The sequence below is a fragment of the Carex rostrata genome, chromosome 3 (genome assembly GCF_964058835.1).
Source record: "Carex rostrata chromosome 3, lpCarRost1.2, whole genome shotgun sequence".
Lineage (NCBI taxonomy): Eukaryota > Viridiplantae > Streptophyta > Magnoliopsida > Poales > Cyperaceae > Carex > Carex rostrata.
Window position 1 is genome coordinate 15,261,961 of NC_135920.1, and position 22,274 is coordinate 15,284,234.

At 30.6% G+C, this 22,274-nt stretch overlaps 1 protein-coding gene and 1 long non-coding RNA gene across 2 annotated transcripts; one reads left to right on the top strand and one right to left on the bottom strand.

The window, feature by feature from the left end:
- Positions 1-2,509: 2,509 nt before the first annotated feature.
- LOC144551760 (uncharacterized) lies at positions 2,510-5,298 on the bottom strand. The gene is made up of 9 exons (XM_078299857.1): positions 4,784-5,298; positions 4,374-4,525; positions 3,975-4,070; positions 3,794-3,856; positions 3,564-3,632; positions 3,383-3,485; positions 3,217-3,288; positions 2,957-3,045; positions 2,510-2,845 (listed from the first exon to the last, which is right to left on the bottom strand). The coding sequence occupies exons 1-9, from the start codon at positions 5,127-5,129 to the stop codon at positions 2,699-2,701; spliced, it is 1,137 nt and encodes a 378-aa protein (XP_078155983.1). The 5' UTR covers positions 5,130-5,298; the 3' UTR covers positions 2,510-2,698.
- A 10,271-nt stretch (positions 5,299-15,569) lies between these two features.
- On the top strand, positions 15,570-16,891 carry LOC144551984 (uncharacterized). Its single transcript, XR_013510909.1, has 2 exons — positions 15,570-15,735; positions 16,400-16,891. It is a non-coding gene; the product is annotated as an uncharacterized LOC144551984 (long non-coding RNA).
- The last annotated feature ends 5,383 nt before the right edge of the window (positions 16,892-22,274 follow it).

Sequence of the window (22,274 nt, forward strand, 5' to 3'; positions counted from 1 at the left end):
TTCACAATCAACGAGCTAGCTAGCTAGCTTCTTGTTAACCGATCGATCGAGAACAATTAAACTATATATATATATAATATATTGTACATAAAATAAATAAAATCAAGCATTGCATTGTGGTTGATTTATAGCATCCCGTACGTAGCGGCCATCATGCTTAAAGTACTATATATCCATGACTTGAATATATAATACAAAATGAATTAGTGAGATATAACGACCATAAAAAAATGACATGTTAGGTATATATATATATATTACAAATATTAATTTGCACTGTTTATGTAAGCGAATTGATCGAAACTTCTAGTCTTCCCTAATCGCACTAATTAATTAACTTTTAAGTAGACATTTTAATTACTCAAAAATATTATATGATGGATTAACAAGAAAAACGATATATAGGAGTTGAGATATTATAAGTAAAATTCATGTATTTAAGATTAATAAACTATATATATATTAAATCAGTTTTTGGATCGGATAATAAATGAGAAGTTAATCTTTAATAATTAAAAATAGAAATAGAGAGATATATATTCAGGGCTCGTCTGAAAATATCAATATATCATGAATTATTATATTAATACCTTCAGAATTAATGAGTCGGGAAGCATATATATATAGCTTGTTGAAAAAAAAACTAGATTCAAATAAGGCAAAGCATTCTTAATTTCTTATATTTTTAAATTTCGAATTCTATTAGTGGACCCTTTTTTAGGATTTGTACGTATTATATTTTTGTCGTCTAAATTTATATTAATCAAACTTCTTAATTATTAGCCATAATGATAAGTTCACTAAATAAATAGTAGTTCATTTTTATATAATTTTTTTTGTTAATTTATGAACATGCTTGTTATTCTCAGAAATTATCTATTTTCGCAATTTGTTTAGTTTTTTTTTCTAATTATATTTTTTGCTCATTAATCTCGGTAACTCTATTTTTTTTCTAGACCGGTAATTTATAACTTTTTTCTAATTATATATTTTGTTAATTTCATCGTCCTCTCGAAATTAATTAATTATCGGTCTATCTGAAAACACCACTCTATTAATTTTACCATGTCTGGTTTTTAATTAAGGCCTGCTCACTTGACAGTACGTACGCGCGTACTCCAAATTAAAACCAACAAAGAAGCGATCGATCAAGAAGGAAAATCAAGAAGTGATCAGCATGTCAACTGAGTGCGTATGCACATGCACATGCATCTTGAAGACGCCAGATTGGAGGGGGGTATTCCTTCGAAAAGTGTTTTCCAGTCTGACATTTCAACTGGTTCTCACAGTTTTGATGGCATCGATAATCGTTTACGTTCCACCGGTTGCTAATTTTTTGGCTTCAATTCGACTCTGTCTGGTTTTTTATATCGGTGCTCTAATTCTTCCCTATACTGGTATTAGTTACATATACTCCAATTAATTAGTTACATTTTATATATATAATTCCCTCTGGTTTTTAATTAATTTGTCGAAAATATGTTTCACACAGTGATGTGTCACAGATATATTTTTGACCGGTCCCACCCGGTCAGACTATTCTCACTAGGTGTGTTTACAGCCGTGATGTGCTTTGCGGTAGGATTGACATGTTCTTTCACCAAGGGTAAATATATAGTTTTATCACATATCTTAATTAATTAATTAATTAATATAAATTAAATTGTTAATTTGTAATTTGACAATGCCTAGCTTAATTAAATTAATTTAATTTGATGGTATTGACATGTACAGGATTTTATTTCCAGCTGGGTGGTGATCCTAAGCCTGACAATGTACCCATTTTGCCCCAAAATCAAAATCCATCCTCTCCAGTTCAGGTGCAGGCCATGGCCATGGTGTATGAAAGGACACATGCTTGCTGTTATTACCATCGGGATGATGTTTCTTTTCCTTCAGGTTAATTAATTAGTAACATGCACATGCACTACCTTAAAATTAAATTAAATGTGATTAATTAATTACCAGAGAAAATTAAGCCGAATTAATTTTAAATGGTTTCTTTAATTTAATTTAATTTTTCATGTAGATGATTTCTTCCCGCTCCATAAAATAATTTTGCTTTTTATATGGGGTGGTATATGTGGCTTCATGATATATGTCTGGCATGAATTCCCAGCTACCCGTGAACCTGCAGCTGCACGCACCGGAGGCAGAGAGCTCATGCGCCACTGAGCTCATGCGCGCCATGCACGTACGCGCGGTTGAACCTAGCTAGCTATATATATAGCTACCACCATTGGACACACCGGCCGGAAGCACCATGCAGTTTCTATATATCCAAATTAAGTACTGAAACTAGATAGCTAGCTAGATATATATATATGTGATACTAATTCCTTCATTATGCAGTTTCATTTAATTTTCCACATTGAAGCTAGCGCAAGTCAACATCCTCCTCATTATTAATTGTTCTTTTCGTTCCCAATTAAATTTGGAAACACCATTGCATTTACAGAAATTTTGAAACACCGGCCATTGCATGGATCTGTAAGCATGCATGCAGTACCTTCAATTTAATTTCCTAATTATATATATTCATCATTGTGATTATGTACATAGTGTGTTTATATATCTTAATTAATTTGACTAGAAACTAGCCTATATTATATATATATATATAACCTACATGTTACAAAATCATTTACTTGAATGCATTCCTCATTTCCTTTCACGCACTATAAATCTATAATTTAATTTATTTCAGATCTTTTGCTTCAGTCCTTACTTGCTGAATCCTGTGGCGAAACTTTCGTCTGTGATCGTGAATTTTCATAAGACCATGACCCAAAACCACAGCAGAGTAGATCCCATGAGTGATCATAGGCGCCAGAATGTTACCAGTCTATATATAATTATCAAGAAATTACTTAGTTAGAGAAATGGTAATTAAGACTGATCATGAGCCTGAGACAAAAGTAAACCAAAAGAATTAAAATAAGAATTTTGAAATTACCTGGATCCATTCAAAACCTAGGTAAAGCGCCAGCAATCCTTCTAATAAAGGAGAGTATATCTTTTTCATTTGCCTTCTCTGATACCAAGCTGAAATATATATTCAAAAATATATTGCAAAAGTATTCAGTATATATATATATCAAGTAACAGAACACTCACTAGCTAATATTAAATAACTAATAAAATTAATTAATTGTAGCATGAGATATATATATATATATATATATATATATATTACTTAGAACTAATTCTAATTACCTGTGAATAACTTCTTGTAATTTTCTCGGCTTGAAGGAGACTGTGGTATTGGTGTCACCACATAAGTAGGATCTGCAACAAAAATGTAAATATAATTAATTATAAATTGAAAGAAGGTAATGAAGATAAACAACTACAACTAGGGTACTAGCTTTAATTTACTTACCTTTAGGAGCAGTTGCTATGTAATAGAGGGAGCCGGTGAGGGCTGCAGTGACAACTGCCGCGAAAGCTTGAGCAAATGGAACGAAAAGTGGCAACATGCCCGTCTACAAACATATATAATTTTTGTCATCTTTTAATACATTATAAAAAAAAAATTAAGAACATTAATTGTTTTGTCTTACAAGTGATGCGATCCCTCGTGCATCTTTCATGAGCTCGGTACCCCTCAGGAATATGTCAGACAAAGAACCCTAGATATTTTTTGCAGGAAATCAAACAAATTAGTTTTTGGCATTTTTAGTTTGATATTTTTTATTTCCTAATTAAAATTTATTGAAAATATAGAAAAATTCTGAAAAACTGGGTTTAATTAAGAGGCACATAAATGTGCAAATTAACTTAATTATTGTACCTGAACCGCGACACGATAGAAAAGCTCCTCTCCAATTGAACTGGCAGTGATGATCAGAATGAACTACACAGATACATATATAATTAGGAAATTAATAAACGTGCATATATATATACTTCATTAATTAAGAAAGACGATGAAAAGAAAATATGGTAGCTAGGTGTAGCTAGTATTGCAATACCTGCCAAGGAGACATGCCATAGAAAAAGCTTCTCAGCTCATCATCCTCCACATCTCTTATTGCACGGGCATGTGGTGAATATTTCACCACCTCATCCTGCATTCAACAAATTAATGAAAGCTTCGTTAATTTGTTTCTTCTTTTTCATTCTATTTATACGTACTTAATTTGAGGCTTAATCAAGCCAGATAAATGACTAATTAATTAATTCAATTAAATACCAAACTAAATGACAGATTAATTATTACAGGAAGTTGGATTAATGTATATTGAGTTTAACTAGTATACAAGTTAATTGTACATATGATCATCTCTCATAGTCATAGTGAAGCAGAGAGAAAAATAATTAATTGAGTATATATGAAGGAAAACAGAGATTGGTTTAATTTGGAGACATACGTCAAGGATAAAGAGCAGAGCCATGATTGGTGGGGCCGCATAACCGAGCCCCTCTACAATAGCATTCATCGACGGATGGAATCCCCCTATGCAATCGACGCCAGTAATCGAGCAAATGAACTTGCCGGCAAATGCCATTGCTCCGTATATACCTATCCTCATTTTCAAAACACCAATAAATTAAATGCATGTTACAATTGATTTTAATTTAATATCTCTTGATTTTCGTTTAATTATTACTTCTGGGTACTTTGAGATTTAATTCATTCGAGTTTGTTACATACTTACATATATTATATATAGATCTGAATTTATTAATTGCCTTGTTGCCATGTATCTAGATCATTTTGAAATTGCTAGTTGTCATTTACCAAAGTATCACTGTATCAGACTATGATTTATAAACTAACCAATGCCATAGCTGAGCCGAACAATAGCACCAAGCTTCTCCCAGACCGGGAAATCTGTCTCGGTCCCACCAAAGCTCCTGTCAATTGCCGACACCTGTCCGGTAGAAACACCCATGGTCGGTCCATCGGCAACAAGACCTCTCTGTATGCGACTTTCACTGTGTCTTCGAGTAGAAGAAGTACTGACTCTCTCTCCACTAGTACTTCTCTCGACCGATGCTCGGGTTTTAAAGTACCTCGGTCTGGATAAGAGATTTGTATTGCTTGCTGAGCAAGTTGGAGAAGTGGATGTGGAGGTGGAAGGGTGGAGAGAGAGACGGTTTGTGGAGAGAAGAGATAGTTCCATTAGTGAGGTAGAGAGAGAGATGAGGTGCTCAACTTGGCAGCCTCTGCCAAGCTTTCCAAAAAGAGAGAGAGAGAGAGATGAGGTGCTGAGAAAAGAGAAAGACAAAGAGAAGGAGAGTTTTTTAAGTCTCGACGCAAGACGACGTGAAGCGCGCTGAGGCCACACCACAGTTTTGCTGTTGGAATAGTTTCGATATTTGCCTCAGGTGGACCCGGTGTACTATTATTTTTTTACAATGCAACATGTCCTTCAAAATGTGCAACATCATAGGCACAAATTTATTTTTTTTCATTTGCACCTTCTTCCACTTCTTTTATTACTGCAATCGTAGCAATAAAGATATATATGTGATATATCATTAAAAGAGTTATTTAAAAAAATAATTATGACTTATGAAGACATGCACTTATATATGTTAAATTTTTCCAGGTAGTTACATACAAAAAAAAATTATCATTGTTGAGTTTGAATTTTGACATCTAGCTAGCATTATTGATAGAGAGTAAATGATAGATTTATTTTTTACTTAATGGCAAATGCTATGAATCACATTTTTATATTATTGTAAAATTAAATTTTTAGATAAAATTAGTTATAATGATTTTACATAATGTATATATTTTTTAAGATTGGTGGCTAGATGCCTACCAACAAACTAGAAAAATAGAAAATATCATGTTAATTAAAACCATTATATTCTATTCTTAAAAAATATGGACTTAGTCCACCCATTAAATTACCGGGTCATGCCCACCATTTGTCCGCTCAGACAATTGTTTACCGAATTCATTCCTGCACACGGTTCATTTCGTATTTCACAAACATAACTCCATAGAACAACTAACATTACAGCCCTCAACTTGTTTTTAACTGATACGAACGGCTCCAGGTCCAGAGAACATAAACCTTCTTATCCGATCAAAACAGACGAATATTTTTTTCTCCGGAGAGCATAAACCTCCCGTTTTAAAACTTTAAGCCCACTGTTTTTTTTTTGTTTTTTTTTACCATTAAAATATAAAACCAGTACTGGTGGGCCCCAATCCGGGGATTAAGTAAAATTATTCTTAGCTTATTCGGTATTAAGAATGTGCGCTCCATCCGTCGAGTCGAGAAATGAATGGATACTGAAGCTGGTGCGTGTTTGTACACAAACAAGCGATGACGAGATACTTTTAATCTCATGTTCTGCTGACCTTGTCACTCGTTCCTGCAGTTTTAGTTTAAGGATTTAAGGATTTGGTGCAGATTTTCGAAATATGTAGAGCCAATGACGAATTGCCACGTAGAAAAGAGATGAGGTGGGAGAACGTGGGGTTGGAAATGGGATGGAATCATGGAATGGATAGTTAGGTCAATTATTAGTCATGTTTTGATCCTCTGCTGCGTGCACGGGCTCACGGGCTTGAGCGAGGTTAATTGGAGCCTTTGCCAAAAATAAATAACAACCGCGAAGAAATTAAAAACAGTATCAAATTAGAGCCCATTTTAGTTCTGTTTCATAAACTAGTCTACTCCATCATAAATAGTTTGTTCTTTAGTGCCAGTATCAGACTATCTGGACGAGGATAGATTTTTTTTTTTTTTTCTTTTCTAAAGAGTGGAGCAGAGGGTGGGAAATGATAGGTTAAAAATATATATTATTGTGAGATAAGTAGGATTAAAATGTACTTAGTTTGTGTTTCAATGATATTTTATATTTTTATCTCTATTTTTAAAATTCGAATCACATTTAATTAACATGATTTTTTTTATTAAAATGTGCTTGGAGATAGGGACAGAGGCAGGAGATGGGATGGTAGCACAATTAATTAGAATAAAAAGTTCTACGACTGTGGTTACTCAAAGATCGAGAATTCAAGCCTCTATTACAACTTTGTAACTTCTATAAAGCTTTGAAAAAAGAAGGGTGGAGCCAAATTTTCAAACTATCAGGGTCAAACACATATTGGATTAAAAATTTCCTACAGAAAATGAGAATCAATTTTACATCTCCTAACATTTTACTTTAAATTGTATAGAAAATTATACATAAATGTAAAAAGTTAGAAAAATGTATGTGGGTTAATTGATCTTTATTATCTCTTCTAAAATCTGCCTCCGCTTTGAGACCAAATTTTATACTTTTTGGGATTGGTTTACTATTTTTTTAGATAAGTAAAAGTCACTGAGTTTTAGATAGTCCAGAATTTTCTTCTGAAAATGGCGATTTTGCACCTATCTAAATTAATAATAAATATATTTCAAAAAATATTAAATTTGATTTCTAATTACATTTTAATATGAAGATCATGTTGAAAAGTTAGAATCAACTATTTAGATTTTGAAAACAAAAAAAAAGTTGTGAGACATAATTGGAATACAAAATTAATGGTGCATTCTAAATTTACTATTGTGAATATATATTAGTATTTAGTAGAAATAATTAATATTGTTGAGTAAGAGATGAAACTTTAAAAGTTATTTAGGGTCTGCTTAATTAGGTTAGAAAAGACAAAGGAAGAAGAAAATGAAGGTAAGCAATAAAATAAGAAGAAATATGTTTATGAAAATAAGCAGAGAGGTTCTCTTTTATTCTCTATATATTTCACCTTCATCTGTAAATTAAAAACTATAGAAGGTGGCAGTGGCTGGGGGCCGATTTTTTTATTTATATCCAAAAATTAAATTAAATTTCAAAAACTAACCGAACCGGCTGTCAAATTTTAAATCTACCCAAACCGGTTAACCGTTAACCGGACCAAATTTCCGGTTAACGGTTAACCGGACCCTTTGAAATGGTTCGGTTAACCGTTAACCGGACCCAAACCATGGGTCCGGTTAACGGTTAACCGGATTCGTTGGTTCGCTGAACCGTTAACCGAACCCAAATTTTTTTATTTTTTTATTTTTTTTACTTTTTTTTAAAACAGAAAATTTTAAATTTTTTTTATTTTTCTATTGAAAATATACATGAAAATTCGTATTTAGATTTATCAAATTTACACCAAAAATTTTTGTAAATCAAATATGAAATTTAAAATTATAGAAAAATACACATACACAAACACATACACATACACATATACATATACATATACATATACATAAATAATATACGGTTACCAATTTTTTTTTTTTTTTACTTTTTTTTTAAAAAAATTTAAAAGAGAAAATTTTAATAAATCTAAATACGAATTTTCATGTATATTTTCAATAGAAAAATAAAAAAATTTAAAATTTTCTGATTTAAAAAAAAGTAATAAAAGTAAAAAAAAAAAAAAAATTGGTAATCGTATATTATTTATGTATATGTATATGTATATGTGTATGTGTATTTTTCTATAATTTTAAATTTCATATTTGATTTACAAAAATTTTTGGTGTAAATTTGATAAATCTAAATACGAATTTTCATGTATATTTTCAATAGAAAAATAAAAAAATTTAAAATTTTCTGTTTTAAAAAAAAAGTAAAAAAAAAAAAAAAATTGGTAACCGTATATTATTTATGTATATGTATATGTATATGTATATGTATATGTGTATGTGTATGTGTATGTGTATGTGTATTTTTCTATAATTTTAAATTTCATATTTGATTTACAAAAATTTTTGGTGTAAATTTGATAAATCTAAATACGAATTTTCATGTATATTTTCAATAGAAAAATAAAAAAAATTTAAAATTTTCTGTTTTAAAAAATAGTAAAAAAAAAAAAAAAAAAAAATTTGGGTTCGGTTAACGGTTCAGCGAACCAACGAATCCGGTTAACCGTTAACCGGACCCATGGTTTGGGTCCGGTTAACAGTTAACCGAACCATTTCAAAGGGTCCGGTTAACGGTTAACCGGTTTGGGTAGATTTAAAATTTGACAGCCGGTTCGGTTAGTTTTTGAAATTTAATTTAATTTTTGGATATAAATAAAAAAATCGGGGCTGGGGGTCACGATAACAAAATGACATATATTGATCTCGTAGTCATTCATCGTCTCATCAAATTACGTTGTCAACAAAACAAAACAAAATCTAAAAATAGTACGGAATCAACTACAAAATTTAGTGATTGACTATTTAACGACACACTTCTTTAAAATTAATTTAATTAAAAAAATAATCACACAAATAAATTATTCAAATTATGCATGTATATTTAACCAACGATACCCCATCTGAATCTAGATTATCCGTAAAAACAAATCACACAATTTTCACGCATTTGAGATCCCTTTCACATACATTTTTTTTTTATTCTTATAACACGCAATCTCATCGTTTTACAAATCAAATTCAACCTCAAATGCTATTCCATTAAATATGCCTCATAATCCAATATTCAACTTAAACATCCAATTTAACCACACAAATCGAAAACACAGTTTAATTAGTTCATTAAACATCCAATTTTAATTACCTGATAGCGATATATCTTTTGTTTTTCATTAAAAACAAAAGAAAGTTTAGTTCACACCAAGGTAATAATCTTGTGGAGAGCACTCTCTCTAAGCTGTCCATATATATATATATCTAACAAACTATTCTACTGTTCTCAAAAGCATTAGTTAACTATTGAAATTAAGCCTATATATATCTCACAGCAAAGGCTACAACACAACACAACACACACAAAAGGAGACTGTTAACTACGTACCTAACTGCATACATCACACATAGAATATGGAAAGGCCGGCCAATAATATATAGATACATCACAAAAAATTTGTTTATCCTAAACTGTTGTTAATTCAAGCAGTACTCTCAGTAGATGATTCTTTTATCAGCTAAAACCATATGCATGCTTTCTTCCTCTCCAGGCCAAATAATCCCCAAAGGTATATATAACATCCTCAAAGGCATCTCTTCTCTTCTTATTTTTGGAATGTCCTGTCCAATACAAAACTAAAGGGTGGAATAAGGAGTTTAGGCCTCATTATTCCACCAAACGAGTATTAATTGAGCCGGCCTAAGATGGCATAAGCCGATCTTTAAGCCGGCCTAAATTAAACGACCTCACATGGTGGTTTAATTTTATTCCACCTCGTGACCTAACTTGAATTATTATAATAATATTTTATTTGTATATAATCAGTATATTATTATTAATAATTATTATTAGTATATAATTGTATAATTAATATCTATATTGTTAATATCTTAAATAATTATTATAATAATATTATATAATTAATATCCTTTTATTAATCATTATTATTAATAAATAATTATTATATAATCTTGTAATATATTATAGTTATTATTAATATATTAATATTATATAATTAGTGTCTCATTAACGATATATAACTATATAATTAATATGTTATATTGTTAATATATTAAATAATTATTATAATAATATTATAATATTTTATAGTTATTGTTAATATATTAATATTATATAATTAGTATCTTATTATTAATAATTATTATTAATATATAATGATATAATTAATATCCTATATTGTTAATATATAAAATAATTATTATAAAAATATTATAATATATTAATATTATATAATTAGTATTTTCTTATTCATAATTATTATTAATATGTAATTATATAATTAATTTGTTATATTGTTAATATATTAAATAATTATTATAATAATATTATAATATATTATAGTTGTTATTAATATATTAATATTATATAATTAGTATCTTATTATTAATAATTATTATTAATATATAATTATATAATTAATATTTTATATTGTTAATATATTAAATAATTATTTTAATAAGATTATATAATTAGTATCTTTTTATTAATAATTATTATTAATATATAATTAATATTTTATATTATTAATATATTAAATAAATTTTATAATAATATACAATATATTACAATTATTATTAATATATTAATATTATATAATTAGTATCTTATTATAAATAATTAACCAATTTAGGCTTTCAAAACTTTAGTCCTCCGCCAACTCTAACTAAACTAGAAATAATTTAAGCTATGATTTAACTTTAGGCCTCAATCAAACATGAATAATTTATACTGGCCTAAGTTAAAATAACCAATTTAGACCTTCTTAGCTTTAGGCGACAACCAAACATGGGAAGAATGCCTCCTCTCTCTCTCATTCACCTCCTTTACTTCAACACGAGAGCACATTTTTAATGTTAAAATGTACGATTTACGTATATATTTATGTAGATAATCACTACATATAAAATTTGCACGTATTAATCTGCTCTGTTACTAAGATGATCTTCAGCCACATATCACTATATCAGAACGAATTAATGCATCAATCCAATACGCAATACGGACTAGATCCATATTTTTCCTAAAAAAAGAACGAATTAATGCATTGATCATGTTTATGCATTACATGCTTTTTGATAATAAAGCTATTAGACCCGTTTCATTTAAAACAAATCGATAATTTAATATTATTTTGTTTTAAATGAAACGGACCTAGTAGTCTTATTATAAAAAAAGCATGTAATGCGTTAATATGTTGCTCGACATCCATAAACACAAGTTCTTGAGCATATCATTCAGCATTAAATTTGAAAGAAATGCGGCATTGATTTAGTATCAAATTCCAAAACTCAAAATTAAGAACAAGAATATAATTAGATTATTTTTAAGCTCATCAAATTTTTCAGTGAACTTTAACTTCGAAATTTATCAGATTAATTTTAAAAAAACAAATTCAAATTATAGATATTGATTTATTACACGAGTTACATATTTACATGCAAAATTTATTAATTTTTAAATTAAGTGGTCAAAACAAAAATTTATAAATAATTTTAGTATATTATAAATTTCACATATAAGACTCGCATAATAAATCGGTTTCAATGATTTGAATTCGTTATTTAAAATTGATTCGATATATTTTTAACGTTAAGTAATTTGGTGAGCTTAATATATACTCTAACAACAATAAGTACCGAGTCAATTTGAACTTGGCATCTTAATTAAGTTCAATCAGACTGCATGAATAGTCAAAACTAAGTGAAAAGTCCGCAAATGTCAAATCTTTTATTTATCTTTTGTCATGACACGACGAGGTTTGAATATCTCATGTTTTTTAAGTTTCGTCCATATCTCACACTTTAATTTTATTTTTAAAATTTAAAATAATTGATCTGAACCGCTTAATATGATCTTCACAGTAAAATGTATTTAGAGAGAATATTTTATATTTTTATCTAAACTTTTTTTAAAAATTTAAATAAGTGAGGAATTTTAATCCTCATGTGATAACACAACTTTTTGAAATTTTTATTAATATTCAAAGTTAATTAAAAATTAATAATTATACCCATATTTTTCTGGGTATTTTTAGACACTATGGAGAGCAAGATGTTGAAATCTAAAATTAAAAATTCGATTTTTTTTTAAATATTTGTTAGATTACTTCTTTTGATGTATAATTAGCATAATCATACTAAAATACGCTAAATTACTTGAAATTATGTTAAATTACGCTAAAATACGGTACGTTACGCTAAATTACGCTAAATTACACTAAATTACGCTAAACTACACTAATTATACTAAAATACGCTAAATTAGGCTGATTTTGTGTCATCTTTCATAAATTATAAAAAATAGTAGAAAAATTTTAAAAATAGTAAAAATTGGTATTTTACAACTTCATTATATGACTAATTTACTGAACTACTTAAATCGAAAATAGAAATGAAAATCTTAATCGGAAACTTCCAACTCAAGTTTTGTGGCCCTTCCCTTTGTCTTTTTTGGCAATTCTGAATTTAAAAAATTGCAAAGCGGTCAATGATGCATGCATCTTTTTGCAACTTTCCAAAAAGTGATCATTTGCTGAAATCACACACTCGAGCGGCATTTTATGACCGTTTGAAGTTTCGTCATTGTTTTTCGCCTTCTCAGTGGAGATATTGTCTCTTTTAATGTGGTTTAGCGTAATTTAACATAATTTTAAGTAATTTAGCGTATTTTACTATAATTATGCTAACAAATATTAAAAAAATTGAATTTTTAATATTAGATTTCAGCATCTATGAATTCAGTGTAAAAAAAAAATTGAGAACCGGCCATTAAATGGCCGGTTGAGAAAAAAAGAGACCGGTTATTAAATAGCTGATTTGGGTATTTTAAAAAAAATCCAAAAAACGTGGACATAATTATTAATTTTTATTTTATGTTGAATATTAATAAAAATGTCGGCACAACTTTCTTTGAAAATAAAATGTCACCATGGTGTTTGGGCTTGCAGGTAATGGGCTGTTTATTAGAATGAAATAAGACATGATTTTTTTGGGCCTGAAAGTGTGAAGCGTTTCTTACAACTTCAAAGGCTTAATTAAAAAAAAAAAAAAAAAAAAAGGATTGCCATAATATTTGTCATAAAGAAAGTTTAAATGCTCTTCCAAATTCCAACTATTGAAAATATAGCTGTCTTCCCTTTTCATGTTGATATTCTTTGAATTTTTTTTTTCTGAAATATGTGTTGGAGGTCAAGTCACTTAATATATTTCAAACTCCTATGTATTAATATAGAGAATTTTCTCACTTTGTAAGTTTCGAATCCATGACTTCTCACATAAAACATTTTTTGAATCTTTTTATATTTTATTTTTTTAGTGATGAACGTTTGAATATTTTCTTATGCCCGTGAAGATTTTTATTAGCATTTTGTATTGCCGACCCTCGTGTTGATCAATCAAGGGCGGAATAGAAAATTTAGACTGAAGACTAATATCTAAATTCATAATGTTTAGTCGATAAGATTTGAACTCAAGTCTCTATAATTACAAAGTGAAATTCTAATCACTAAATTACAAGTACATATTTAATATTATTATGAAACTGACTGAATTATATAAAATTTAAAAAAAAAACAATTAAATTTTAATATACATAATTAAAAAAATTAAAATGATAAGTGTCACTAAGTATGTCCCCAGCCGAGATATATGAACACAAAAATAAGATACTGATGATGCATACATACACCAGCAGGAGAAAAGAACATATTTATAATACCATGTTTGTCATGCTCTGTTTAACATGTCAGTATCAAATCCGAGTCAAAATGAGGTAAACATGAAGGAAGTTTGGGGGATGTCCTTAATTATCAATTGATGTGTTTTCTTTACTTTGTTCATTTAATATATGTCACGCCTGTCTTTTTATTTTACTTGAAAATTACAGAAATTTTCTAAATTTTTTATTTTTTATTTTATTTTTATTGGAGCCTGGATGAGATATGCAATTATTTGGAGTTCGGATTGGGTAACTCTAATATTAAGTTTGAATTCAGACCATCTCAGATGAATTCTTCAAAGGTGGAATGTACAGAATTCTTTTAATATTTGTGCCAAGTCAAAATATTATGTTACCTTAGATGATATGAATTCAATTATTGAAATGTGTCAAGTCATCAGTACAAATCTTTCTTTGTGATTTGTTTCTCCCATAAAAAAAAAAAGGGAAAATAATAGTTGGGTGAAGGGTCTATTCGGTTTTCAAGTCTCATGGGTTGTGTTGGAATTTTGTCACAATTTACATAATTGACCTATGATATGATGTCCTTGCGGTTTCTTCAAATTCAAATTACTTCCTCATATACAACTATACAAGTGGTAGACAACTTAGCTGTCGAATATAGTTACTATATATATATGTTATTGAGGAATGTTAATTCCAAGGACTCGATTATTTGTAGGAATCTGCATGCATTTAAAATACGGATCCGTAGTTTTTTTGAGGTGTGCAGATCGGATAAATTGAAGTAAGAAGCGTAATTTCAACTAAACAAATGTAGATTGTAGACACTAGACTAGACAGACAACATTCTTAATTATTTCATTTATTAATTTCATATTTTCATGAATGAATGAATGTAGACAACTACTCAGCCCAAGCCCATTAATAAAAAGACGAACAATTACTTTAATTATACATTGTAAGTTCGGCCCAAAAATAGCTCACCTCTTCTTTATCTTTTTCTTTTTCTCTTTCTCTTTCTCTTTCTCTTTCTCTCTCCTCTCCACCATTAAAGTTGTTTTCCATTTTTGTAAATAACAACAACTAATTTTATTACTGGGAACAGAACACCTGATATTTTGTTGACTTTTCACCCCTATACCTCTTTCGATCAGTATCTTAGTGTAAGCTGATATAGTGATCATAAATCAAACCTGCCTTAGTTTGCAAGTACCTTTTCAAGTGGTTTGATTTCAAATTGGAAAATGACAAGTTAATCTTTTTTTAACTTCACCTTGATTTAACAGTTGATTGTAAATATTCAAAACATTTTACTAGGTTGAAGTTTCATGGTACTTGAAAACCATAATTTAATTTATTGGGTATGACTTTGCAAAAATATCTTATTTAATAATATGCGGGACTTGAACTCTTAACAGCTCAACACTATATTTCCAGTATCTAATTCTTTCTGACTTTGCATCTATTTATCTATCTATTTATTTATTTTTGTTCCGGGATTAATACAATCAAGATTTTAACATGACTTTACTCATTTCAGATGGGTTATCGGGAGGGAATAACTGAAGGTAAAGAGGCTTCAGCTCAAGAGGGTTTTAATGTTGGCTTTAGGCAAGCAATTGGAGTTGGTAAAAGGTGGAGTCTTGTCAGGGGAATTACTAGGTAAAAATATTTTTTATTAAGAAAAAAAAAATGTTTTCTCCACTGAGTAACAACTTTAATAATGTTTTGGATTATAAAATGGAGGCAGGATCCATTGTTACTGATCTGGCAGTAAATATGCGTTGAGGGTTTTTGCAAATTGCAGTATATACTGGCAGGTAACACCCAGAAGGTGAGTGCAATTGGAAAGAGGCCCAATGTTAGTTCTATTTGCAGGACATTATTTTCTTAAAAGTATCTGCAAATAGACCTATTCTTTAGTTTGAGACCTATTCTGTTAAACATTGGCATCTTGCGTAGTAGATTACTAGTAGTAGTGTGTAATTCAGGTTACTGGTCAAGTTGGTCAAGCTAGGATGACAAAATCAATGGCACTCTAGTTGTCATTTGATTACTTACAAAATTTTGCTTTAGTTAGGGTGTTATTTGCAACTATATTAAAAGGTCCTGGGTGTAAATTGCAGAATAACCTGTCAAAATGCTGATATTCCTTAGTTATGGATGGAACCGTTGTGCTTCTAACAATTATTTGCAAATAAGAGCTTGCTGTGGGATTAGAGCCAGGTCTGCTGGGCTTATATTTGAAGTAAATTATTACCAGATTACCGAGTGGTCTTAATTTTTCATCTCTTAACTGCTGTGTTTTATTCCCCATACTTCACAGTGCAATATCGTGCCTTCCAGAGAGTTCAGTTGAGAAATTGGTATGTGACATTGAGATTAGAGAGAGGCTAAAAGAAATAAAGAAGGCGGTCCAAGCTATTCCAAGCCAAGTGACAATGCACTAAGAATGTATCATGATGCCATTCAAAAAAGTGATTCTTTAAGGTCAATGGATTGTGGGGATCATTGTGAAGAGATTTTTGGTTTTAAGGTAGATTTGTCTTCAAACAAATTAGATAATCACTACAAGGATCTTCTTCAACTGTTATGTAATTGTCCCCAGATTAAAGTAGGTGAAAAATTAGGGATCAGAAATCATTAAATTAAGAATTTCATACCTAGAAAGAACATATATAGTTCTGTTTTCTGTGTTTGAGAGAGCATGCAGCTATTTTGTTATTATTGTAACATAAATTTATTTGGATGACCTGATTTGAGGTGTAAGGTCTATAGATTTTGTTATTATTTTATCAAAGGTTAATTACTGGTCGAAGCTAGGAGTTTTGTTAATCACTGGTCGAAACTTTGTAGATTTTGTTAATTTATTTTTTCAAATCGAGCTATCAATTCCACAGATCGTTGAGCTGCTGATATTCATCCCAAGCTCGTATAATTTTAATTAGATGAGAATCTGTTTGACAACCCATAGAATAGATCCATATGGAAACTTAATTAAGACTGATATCCTGCCAATTTTATAGAAATTGCATTTGTATGTGCGGGTCAAATTATTTATCTTCTCACTTTATACATTAAAAAAAAAAATGATTGGACATTTTTTCCTGCTGTTTGACGAATTCCTCTTTAAATTCTTAGCAGCCGAACAACTTTCTTAATTAGCAGTCAAGTAATCAAGCATTCTCAGTATCTTAATTTGAATGTCCAAAGTTTAGTCATAGTCTATATAAATTGGTAATTATAATATTCCTCACCTATTCATCCCTCATTTCATCCCCCAACTTTCTATTTTAACTATAATTATAACTACTATTTTTAACAACTTTTATTTCTTTCCTCTTTCTCCCTTTCTCTTCCACCTCTATTTTCCTCTTCCACCTCCATCTTCTTCTCCCACCTCCGCCTCCGCCTCCCTCTCCCACCTCCGCCTCCCACCTCCCACCTCCCTCTCTCACCTTCACCTCACCTCACCTCCGCCTCTACCTCCCTCTCCCACCTCCGCATCCCACCTCCTCCTCCACCTCCGTTTTTCTATTGATAAGTTCCCCTCCCTCTCCCACCTCGAAATGATAAATACAATAAGCTCCCTCCCTCTTACACTTTCGCCTCGGTTTTTTCCCTCTATGCCTGCTGCTCCTGCTCTAGCGAACGTTCTGCTGGAGATCATCTGTCACTCCATCCCAATCAAGCACGCCTCTGCCAGGAATGAATACTTCAACGTGTATGAATGAATACTTCAATGTGTTTGAATGAATACTAGAGCACGTCTCTACCGGGCCAGATCCGTCACTGTCGATCATATCAAAATAATTTTGTATATGTATATGCAATTAATCTTTTTCATGTTTATGTTCCCTTTCCTCATGAAGTAGCGAGTTTTGCAAAGAACAAAGCTTTATTGATGGTGAATTAGGCTACTGCGTATTAAATAAATGACATAAAAATAAATTTTGAAAAAAAATAGAGATATATGAATGAATACTTCAATGTGTATAAATGAATACTTAATATCTTATGTATGAAAACTTGTGTGACAAGATATTAATACTTGTGCAACAGACAACTCGAAAGTATGTCATCATGAATGTCATTTGAAAGATAAAATTGTGTAGAAAACGTTCGTGGTTTTAGATTTGCAAAATTCTTCCCAGATCGTCAGAAATATTGGTTAGATTGAACGGAGAAAAAAAAACCCACCTCTAAAAACATGTAAAAAATGGATGAGTGACGTGTCTAGTTTTTATATTTACACTTACACAATGAGGATTAATACTTTCTCGATAAGAGATGAATACTTGTGCAACGGACAACTCGAAAGTATGTCATCATGGATCTCATTTGAAAGATAAAATTGTGTAGAAAACGTTCGTGGTTTTAGATTTGCAAAATTCCTCATATATTGTCAGAAATATTTGTTATATTGAACAGAGAAAAAAAACCATCTCTAAAAACGTGTAAAAGATGGATGAGTGATGTGTCCAGTTTTTATATTTGCACTTGCACGACAAGGATGAATACTTTCTCGATAAGGATGAATATTTGTACAACGGACAACTCAAAAGTATATCATCATGAATCTCATTTTAAAGATAAAATTATGTCAAAAACATTCGTGGTTTTAGATTTGCCAAATTTCTCACCGATCGTCAGAAATATTGATTAGATTGAACGAAGAAAAAAAATCCCACCTCTAAAAAGGTGTCCAATTTTTTTTTTAAATACTTGATATATTAGATATGAATACTTGATGTGTTATAAATGAATACTTAATACATTATAGATGAATACTTGCGCGCGCCAGTTGTAAAATCTTTCAAATATTATGTGGTACCCAAATAGTAAGTGGTCCTCCTAAGTAGTTAGTAGTTATTGAAGTAGTTAATGACTGGAGGATGAAATGGGGGATTGTTACGGGGAGATAGCTAGATGCTCCCATATAAATTATGTGGTGTACAGTTGAGGAAGACTAATGAAAAGAAAAGAAAAGAAATCAAGCAAGATTACTTTAAGAAACCGCTTTTTCAAAGGAGAAAGTAAAGTAAATGCCTTAATTGGAAATGGCGAAGACAAATTGAAACTGTAGTCTTACATTTGTTAATATTTCTTTGGTGCCAACTAATTAATTGCACTTCTCCCTTCAAATTCCTCCATCTGCAGATGTCAACTACTAATCCGTATTTTAGGGAGGTGTTGAAAGGTTATAGGAAAAGATATTGAGACTATCCATATTTGATTGGTTGTGAAAGAGTGAAAGCAAAGATGAAAACTTTCATGTAATGAAATATATATGATATAAGCTTAAGTAAGTTTAAAGAAAGATAAACTAATTATTACTCGTAAAATATAAAAATGAGAAATTTGTATTGCACAATAATCTAATTATTACTCCTAAAATAAGAGCACGTATTTGAAAGACTTTGGGTAAGAAAATGTGTTGATGTTTAAATTAATTTGGTGAATGAGCGCCACAAATTATTGAGTCCTTAATTGCAATGAATTAACACGCTAAACAACCTTCTCTTTAATGGGATATGAATCATATGTTACAGCTGCAAGTCAAGATCTCGATCTGTTGTATATAAAGAACAACGTAACATTCCTTATTCCTGCAAAAAGTTAAAGTTGTCTATATATTTTAGTCTCCAAGTGGATCGTAATATATTGTAAATTACATTTTGTAACTGATTTTATATCTCTGCAATTAAAATTACGTCTATCACATTTTGTAACTGATTGTAATGTCAATGTTAGTTGTAGCCTTGTAGGGATATAATTAAAACACTTACGAATATATTTTGTAATCTTTAATTCACAATATGTCTAAAATTAAGTATCACATAAGATTTTGTTCCAGGAAGCGCGTTAGGCCGTCCGATCGTTGTGTTGAGAACTTGAGATTGCAAAGCTAGTGTTGGATGTGTGTTTGGGTAATTTGAAACTAGCGATCGATTATCAGCGTATATATGGACAGGACCTATCCACCGCCCACCGCCCAAAGCTCTTTTGAGGTCTTTGAATCTAGACCCTACAATACAATACAATACAATACAATACAATACATACAGTCATACACGCTTAGCTTAGCTTAGCTGCTTAGGGAAATTAAGATAGATATTCTACCAGCGGTTTGAGGGCATCAGTTTTCCGTGTCTCACACGTATCAGATAAACTCTGTTCTGTTTATGGCTTTATGCTCACCTCACTCGTTTTTACCAATTTACATTTCGGTCCTCCGTAAAATTTGACATACAAATCAGATACCTTTCATACAGTAAAGAAACTGCTTGGTAATAGAGAATATCTCGCGGGCTAACAAGTTATTTAGTTCAAATACCATCAATGCATTCATAATTAGGTTAGGGGCCATCATGCATAGCGTGAGAAAAATAGCATAGGACAGTCACGTGTGTCAGTTACATGTTGTGGTTTTGCATATTTTGTGTCATAATTATTTACGTGTCGTGATCATCTTTAAAAAGTTGACATAGCACAGCACATGATCAAACGAGTTACATGTAATTATGACAGTTAGATGTTGATTAAATGACGAATATTAAATAAACTAACATAAATTATGATCAAATGATTACGTGAATCGCGCTAGTCATGTTTGGTCACGGTATGTTAGGGCACGCGCGACTCATGTGGCATGATCATTCATGTGACATGATCATCTCTTGATATTTTAGTCACGGCACGGTACGTAAAGAATTAACTTGATCACAACACGGCACGAGACGAAACACAAAATCACAACGTGTTAATCACAGCACAACACAATATGTTTTTTCCACTCTAACATGCATGTTCCATTAATTAATTAGTTTGTGTACTTAATTACTGCCGAAGTAGATGAATTTTATTAGCTGGAACATGGGAATTCACGGTGCATGCAGTCTCAGTACCATTGGTTAGCTAGATGATATATAGTTCATGATACACATGGTAGGGAAGGGATACTATTTAATTTGTACTGTGATTTGACAAATGTGTCTCTCTGTGAAATTGAAATGAGAGCATTTATTTGAATAGTTAAGTAGTAAAAGAAAAGCTAGCTGTGTTAAAATGAAACATCTATATAAATCTTCGTAACTCCACTGTACGATGGTTAAATCCACCGAACAATGTTTTTGGTTCTCTATGGCATATATCATATGCACTACATGCGTTGATGGATATAAATTTGGGGATGCGTAGCAAAAACATGGTGTGAAGGCTGTTCTGACTTCCGAGAGATTGTTTGTTAAGCATTTTGATTATGTGTGGTGTTTGTCACGCTTAAAAGGGGATAATTATTTGAGTGCCGGACGGTTGGTACCAGTATTTTGGGGCTTTTTTTTTTTTGGTATTTAAAAAAAATTACCGAAGAGAAGAAATTTAATGTAATAACAGAAATCAAAGTGCAAAAAAATCTACGAAGTATGAGAAATTGTTTATATTTTCCTTGTGTTCAATTTTATGGATTGTTCGTTTATATTTTGGAAATTGTTTTTATTTGTGTCGGTTACATGTTACGTGTCTAAATCTACCTGTCACGCTATTTCAATAGAAGAGCAGAGCAGAGCATGCTAATTGTTAAATGGCAAAGGTTTCTATGGACATAAGGACCTATTTGTAAAATGAACATATTTTTATTTTCAAAGTTCAAACAGTCGATCCGAACCGTTCATCTCGTTCTCCATATTAATTTGTGCTTGGAGACCAAATCTTACATTTTTCTGAATTTTTTTACTATTTATTAAGATGGGTACAAAATTCAATGGTCTGAATTTGATATTTTTTGTACCCATCTTAATAAATAGTAAAAAAATTCAGAAAAATATAAGATTTGGTCTCCAAGCACAAATTAATATGGAGAACAAGATGAACGGTTCGGATCGACTGTTTGAACTTTGAAAATAAAAATATGTTCATTTTACAAATAGATCCTTATGTCCATAGAAGCATCACTCTAAATTAATTGCAGAAGCATCACTCAAAAACAAAGCATGCAGATTGCAGAAGAAGAAGAGGCAATTTAACAAGAGTGATGCTTTGTTTTTAATTAATTGCGTGCATATACAGAGAAGAGAAGAGACTGAAACGTATAGTCTTAGTCAGCGTCAAATGCATCGGCATGGCGGAAATTCGTATAAAAGCCAACACTTGATCTTTAACAAAAGCAGCCCTTAATAAAAGAATAATTTTATTTGACCGAA

Bases quoted from the DNA above. Each gene is read 5' to 3' on its own strand.
- LOC144551760 (XM_078299857.1), bottom strand. From the start codon at position 5,129: ATGGAACTATCTCTTCTCTCCACAAACCGTCTCTCTCTCCACCCTTCC. The intron at 4,526-4,783 runs GTTAGTTTATAA...AAATGAGGATAG, and splicing joins TCGGCTCAGCTATGGCATTG to GTATATACGGAGCAATGGCA. The intron at 3,486-3,563 runs GTAAGACAAAAC...ATATGTTTGTAG, and splicing joins CACGAGGGATCGCATCACTT to ACGGGCATGTTGCCACTTTT.